This window comes from Chinchilla lanigera, unplaced genomic scaffold (genome assembly GCF_000276665.1).
Source record: "Chinchilla lanigera isolate Chin_1 unplaced genomic scaffold, ChiLan1.0 scaffold00007, whole genome shotgun sequence".
Lineage (NCBI taxonomy): Eukaryota > Metazoa > Chordata > Mammalia > Rodentia > Chinchillidae > Chinchilla > Chinchilla lanigera.
This window is the reverse complement of record NW_004955408.1, coordinates 30197366-30204140: the sequence shown is the minus strand read 5'-3', so window position 1 is coordinate 30204140 and position 6775 is coordinate 30197366. Positions and strand designations below refer to the sequence as shown.

Below are 6775 nucleotides of genomic sequence, written 5' to 3'. Positions count from 1 at the left end.
TTGTCCTGCCTAGCTGCTGTGTCTGGTGGAGCTGGTCAGCAGGTGAGGGGCAGAGGCAACCTGGGGTCTGGCTGTGGCCAGAGAAGCAGGTCAGGGCCGCGCCCTACGGCCCCAGCTGTGGACTGTTTGCTCAAGATGCAGAGGTCTTGGGGCCAGTTAACAATTGTTGAGCAAAATCCTTCGACAAACTTCACTCAAGCGGGAGGACTTAAGGAGGGATCACTCCTGGGAGCTGTAAGGGTAATATCTCTACCTGTGGCCAGCCAGGGCCTCCTGGAGCCACACCTTCCTACCACCCTGTAATGGAACCTAGAAGACTGACGCCTTCCTGAGCTGCCTGCGCATTCTAGAGCGACAGCAGTAACCTGGCCTATCAAGCCTGTGGCTGAACCCTTGGGAAGCGGACCACAACACCCGCCCCCCCAGCAAAGAGGCTGCCAAGGCCAACTCTATGGCTGCCAAGGCCAGCACCTGGCTGGCCCAAGAAGGTGCAAAACACGGGGAGAGGTGGAAAAGGCAATGGAGCCTGGCTGGACTCTTGGGGTCTCCCGCTGAACTCGCCAGCGGCCTAGAGCCAGGAGAAACGTTTCGTCTGATTAGAAGCCATCATTTCTATCCCAATCCCGGAAAATTGACTGCGGCGCAGAGAGGGAGGCCTGAGGAGCAGTGGCCTTAGGGGAGAGAGGGTCCAAGTTAATTAGGAGGCAGCATCGGGGGCCCATTAGAGCAAAGGCTGCTGTCATTCAGCCGGGCTAAGTTCCCGAGAGAAGAGGCCGGGAAGGAGGGGCCGAAGGCCCCTCGACAGGACACCGCCGGGAGCTGCCGGAACGGGCCCGGGCTCTGCCCCCGCCCTGCGCTGTGGCTCGAAGGAGCCGCTCCGCGCGGTCCTGTTCGGCGAACACACAGCCGTCCTGGGCTGTTCTCGACAGCGGCTGGGGACTTCGAGGAGGCCCAAACAGGAGTTGACTCAAAGCGAAACAAGTCATTTGGGGCCTAAGGTGGGCACGAGCCGCGCGGGGCTTGCAGGCCAGATGCATTTCTTTTGTGAGGCCGAGGGAGAAGTCGGTGTGTCACCGGGGAAGGAGGGAGAGGCGCGGCGAGGCCGCGGGGGGCGGGGAGGCGGCGGGAAGGTGGCTGCGGAGGGGGAGGGAGCGGGCGAGGCCAGAGGGAGGGAGGGCGGCGGAGAGGGCGCGGCGGCGCGGGCGGCTCGGGGTTGGATTCCGCCCGCGCTCCTCCGCTCGCTCGCGCGCTCCCTCCCCAGCCCCCTCCCATCAGGCCCACCCCACCCACCACCCCTGGCGCAGGGACTGCTGGAACCTGGCGGTGCGCACTGTCGCTTTAAGACAGACACTGCCGGCGCGGTCCGGAGCCTTAGAAACCGGCCCCGGATCGGGAGCCTGAGCCGAAGTCGGGGCCGGACGGGCGGCTGAGGCCCGAGCGGCGGGAGCGCAGTGCGGAGCGCGGAGCCAGGCGCCCGGTCGCGAAAATCCGCCGCCGCCCGTCCGGCCCCGCAGCCCCGGGCAGTCCATGGAGCGGGCGCGGCGTCGCTGCGGGCGCGGGCAGCCCTGGGGGGCAGCCGCTTAGGCGCCACGCTCTTGTCCCCGCAGGTCGCAGCCTGGGCGGTCGGGCGCGCCCAGCTCCGGCCCCCGGAGCGCCCGCCGCGGTCCCCACCTCCATGGACGCCTTCAAGGGGGGCATGAGCCTGGAGCGGCTGCCGGAGGGGCTCCGGCCGCCACCACCGCCACCGCATGACATGGGGCCCACCTTCCATCTGACCCGCGCCGCAGACCCCCGCGAGCCGCTCGAGAACTCTGCCAGCGAGTCGTCGGACACGGAGCTGCCAGGTAAGCGCGGGGTTCCGCGCGGCGCGCACCAAGCCCACGCGGGAGCCAGGAGAGGGCCTGGCGCCCGCACCGCGAGAGCCAGGTTCCCTCTTCGCCCCAGGAAGGTCAGGACCTTCCTTTTCCCGGGTCTCGATCTGATGGTGAACGTGGAAGTACACATGAGAAGGCACTTCCACGCGGTTCCCAAGCGCCAGGGACCGGCAGATGCACCAGCCTACAGCAGAGGGTTGGACTGACAGCCCATCTTGGTCAGGGTAAAGGAGAACGGGAGGAGAAAAAGTTGGCTTTGCGCAACTAGGCGCGCTGAGGAGCCGCTGGACGGAAGGAGAGAACCAGACCGATCAGGGGATGTGGGTGACTGGACTGGAGAAAGTGCCCAGAGATGGAGAGGGGAAGACGAGGGATCGGACGAGGGGCAGAGGGTGCAGATTGTGAGAGAGAGAGAGACACGAAAGAGAAGGGGAGGGCGGGCAAAGTAAATTGAAGGGTGGCCAGGGGCACCTCGAGTAAAAAGATTCGGAGGGCAGCGAAGGGGAGCGAGCGAAAGGGGTGCGTCCCGATTCCCAGCAAAGCTGGCGGAACCCGGATCCAGGGATCCCGGCCCACGTGCATGGCCGGAGCTGAGAGGCACCGGGCAATCCAATCAGGGCCCCTGTCGGCTCGCGCACGTCTCCCTTCGCGCTATTTGTCCAAGAGCTCAAGCCTTTTCCCCAGCCGCGAGCTGAGCCGGCGAGTGGGTGGCGCGGACAGTGGCGCGGCGAATCCCCGGCCGGTCGGGGTCGCCCGACTCTCCGCGCGGCTCCCGTGCTCGCAGCCCTAACTCCGGGCTCCGCAGGCCGCGGGCGCCTCTTTTGCGCTCATTTTTAATCCACCGCTGAAGGTTTCTCTCCGCATTTTTAGTCTCTATTTGTTTCTGTTTTGTATCTCTAAGTGATCTTACCTGTTTTGGTTAAGAGATAATAAAGGCTGGACTGTACTTTTGTTTTCAAAAGTTTTATGCGTGGTGTTTAATTGGTTATTTTTAAAACAGAAACAGCTATAGTTTGATTTTTAAACCAAATTTATCTATATGAATCAATAATTTTAAATGTATTTTTATTTTGAAAGAATTAATAAGCTAGATGTATGTCTTTGGAATTCAAAATATCTACATGCAAAATTGGAGAGATTTTAAAAAGTCAATCCAAAATGGCGTATTTCTCTGAGGTTTTCTCAAAATCCATTTACAGTGTTGTTATTTTGGGAATTTAAATCATCTTGATATAATGCTGTGTTTCTCTGAGATTTAAAAATTATGTCCACAAGGGTGTTATTGGAAAGGGGTTCAATATATATCTACAGCGATAGGTGGATTTTTTTAAAATCCCAGAGAAATAAATGTGTCTGCTTGCGTGGAGTTTATACACGTACAGCTCTGTATTTAGTTAGAGGTGTGTTTGCGTGGAGGTCTCTGGCTTCTTCATTTACATTTGCTGTGTTTCTACCTGCCTGTTTTTGAGAATTTGTGACCTTTTCTGTGTTTTTAGGCAAAGAGCTGTGAACTTTTCTGGGCTTCTGTTTTGTTTTTAAATTCTTTTTCTTTATGTTTCAACGTTTCTATGACTGCATGTGTTTTGTGCAGCTTTAAAGAAACGCTGAAGCCCAAAGTTACTTAGAGATGTCTGTCCAGGCTGCAACTGGGGAGTTTTCAGGGCCGTGGGACTGAAGGCCTGCAAGTTAGGTGGAAACCCTCTGCGCCGGGGCTCCTGCTCAGCCCTGCGGAGAAAAATAAGTAGAGGGCTTTCGGGCCACCTGGCTCAGACCCCACTGACCACTGTCTTCAGTCTGGAAAGATCTGTTTCTAGTTCAGAAAAAGCAGACACCCGCTTCCCTCAGAGTTAGAGCCCAAAGCGCCAGCAAAAGCTATGCATTTGTGGGTGACAGCAGCAGCTGGGCCGGAGCCTGAGCCGAGCCCTAGGAGCAGGCCCTGCCAAGCCAGGAACCCAGGCCTGTGGCTCCGGCTCTTGGGCTCTTTTCTGCTGCACGCCGGACCGGTGGTGTGTACCGGCGACCAGCACCCAGACAGCTCTTTGAAAGGGGGACCTCTCCCAAGGCCCCGGCGGGAGGGAGGGCCGCAAGCGCAGACCGCCGGCGCTTCCCGTTTCGGTGGAGCCGGGACCGGGTGCAGCAGGGCATAAGCCCGAGGTGACCCACGCCCGTTCCCGCCTGCTGCAGAGAAGGAGCGCGGCGGGGAAGCCAAGGGGCCCGAAGACAGTGGCGCGGGCGGCGCGGGCTGTGGAGGCGCTGAGGACCCAGCCAAAAAGAAAAAACAGCGGCGGCAACGCACGCACTTCACAAGCCAACAGTTGCAGGAGCTAGAGGCCACGTTCCAGAGGAACCGCTACCCGGACATGAGCATGAGGGAGGAGATCGCCGTGTGGACCAACCTCACCGAGCCTCGTGTGCGGGTGAGCCAGGGGCGCGCGTCTAAGGGTGGCGGTGTAGAGGGCTGCAGGCAGGCGGCGGTGCTCGGAAGCCAAGCCTGCAGTCACACTTTCACTCTCGCACCACTCACGCCTGCTCCCTCCCTGCGGCCAAGACCCCCACCTTAGGCCCAGGCTACCCCTTGTCTGCTAGGCCCCTAATGCCCCTTGCTGCTGCCACTTGCCAGCCCTTCTCACTTGGCCCTTGGGCTGTCCTGCAGCCCTGCCAAAGGCTGTGGCTCTGGTGGGACTCTCCCATGCCTGGAAGAGCCCAGGAAACATTCGCATGTTACGGGATACTCAAGGCCAGAAAGTTGGCAAAGAATTCCCTGCTGCTGGGGACCTGTGGTTCAGCAGCCTTACTCCAAAAACGAAAGGGAAAGACAGGTCCTGCCTGGCTGCCTCAAAGAGGCCTGAGAGGTACCTGGGTTTGGGTCCCAAATTTTCTCAGAGCAGTGGTTTCATTCTGCACTTCTCCAGAATCTCAGCATAGGTTCCACCTTCCCTGGCCATCCAGCCAGGCATTCGCTGGACCCTTGGCCTTATGTTACTTACTACTATAAGGCTGGGGGTCTCCCTGGGGTAGGGTGGGGGGCTGGTGGCTCTCCCAGTAGTCCCTTTTGGGATGTAACATCTCAGACCCAAGACCAGACTGTACTCTCCCTCATCTCACTATTTGGCTGTCAGTAAACACAAGGTTTTCCTGACAGAGGAGCAAGGGAATCATTTCTCCCCTGGGTGAACAAATATTTAAATAGATATTAGGAGCACCTCCTAAGCCAGACCAAAGTCCTGCTTGGCCCACAGACTCCCTGCTATAACCCATCTTCACCCTTCCCCGGGTCAGGCTGGCCAGCCTGGTGGGACTTGGAGGGAAGACACTTCGATCAGTAGTCCTGAGCTCACTAATCCTGCTGAGGTTTATGGTGGCAGGGTGGGGAGGAGGTGGAATCAGAGTTAGCACTGGGGTTTGGGGAAAGCTGAGATGCAGGGCTCCCAAGGGTGAGCTGGGAGGAAACAGCCTTGGGCTGGAGAAGGGTCGAGGACAGCAGCGCACATTCACTGGGTGGGCTGATAGTGAAGAATCGGGAAGCATCTGGCAGCTGGGAGAGAAGAGCTTTTTACCAAACTCTGGGAAAGAACGAAGGAGACTAGAGAGAAATGAGTAAACTCAAGGAAATTAAGTATTTGCAGAGAAACATATCTGGCATATGTTTAGGTGGCAGGAAAGCAATATTTAAGGGAGAACCAAAAAGATCAAGTGCTTAGAAAAAGAATCAACTATTTAAGAGAAACAGTGAAGGTCAGACATTTGGAAAAAAGAAAAAACTAAATATTTGGAGGAGAATAAAAAAGATTAAAAATGAAGGATAAAGAAGAAAATAGACTGAGGAAGAAGAAAGAGGTTCAGATAGGGATAAACATTTGGGGCAAAAAAATGCAAACATCAAACATTGCCAATAAAGATGAGAACAGGCTATTTGAGTGGTGAAAATTAGACTGAAGAATTGGAGTCAGAGAGTCTTATGTTTCAGGGAAGAAAGAGGTATCTTTACTATCTGCGGAAGAAGAAAATGGATGGAATATTTAGAATATAGATGGGGACTGGTTTGGGTGAGAAAGCAGAGAGCAGACTGAGAGAACGAGGAAAACGAATATTTGTTAAAGCAAAAAGGAATTCCAACTAGGAGAAGAAAACACATTTAATTGGAGAAGAGGATAAAGATCGAAAAAAGAAAAAGACTATTTTCCTGGGGATAGGAGAGGAACTATTATGGAGAGAAGGTAGAGGCAGAAATATCGGTGGAAGAAAAGAAACGGTATTTGCAGAGAAGGAAGCTGGAGAAGAGCTCCGGATGGCTGGGAGGAGGGCGATGAGGGGCCCTTGTTGCCTTCGGCAGCCCTGACCCTTCTCCCGCCCTCTTCCCCAGGTCTGGTTCAAGAACAGGCGAGCCAAGTGGCGAAAGCGCGAGCGTAACCAGCAGCTGGACCTGTGCAAGGGCGGATACGTGCCACAGTTCAGCGGCTTGGTGCAGCCCTACGAGGACGTGTACGCCGCCGGCTACTCCTACAACAACTGGGCCGCCAAGAGCCTGGCACCAGCGCCGCTGTCCACTAAGAGCTTCACTTTTTTCAACTCCATGAGCCCGCTGTCATCGCAGTCCATGTTCTCGGCACCCAGCTCCATCTCCTCCATGACCATGCCGTCCAGCATGGGCCCGGGCGCCGTGCCCGGCATGCCCAACTCGGGCCTCAACAACATCAACAACCTCACCGGCTCCTCGCTTAACTCGGCCATGTCACCGGGCGCCTGCCCGTACGGCACACCCGCCTCGCCCTACAGCGTCTACCGGGACACGTGCAACTCGAGCCTAGCCAGCCTCCGGCTCAAGTCTAAGCAACACTCGTCGTTCGGCTACGGCGGCCTGCAAGGCCCGGCCTCGGGCCTCAACGCGTGCCAGTACAACA

At 57.0% G+C, this 6775-nt stretch overlaps 1 protein-coding gene across 1 annotated transcript; it reads left to right on the top strand.

Annotated features, from left to right (window-relative positions):
* Nucleotides 1-1253: 1253 nt before the first annotated feature.
* On the top strand, nucleotides 1254-6767 carry Pitx1 (paired-like homeodomain 1; the record flags this gene model as incomplete). Its single annotated transcript, XM_013507081.1, is given in 3 exon segments — nucleotides 1254-1844; nucleotides 4059-4291; nucleotides 6238-6767. Coding segments are annotated over 3 exon segments (932 nt in total), but the record flags the coding sequence as incomplete, so codon positions are not given.
* Between the last annotated feature and the right edge of the window lie 8 nt (nucleotides 6768-6775).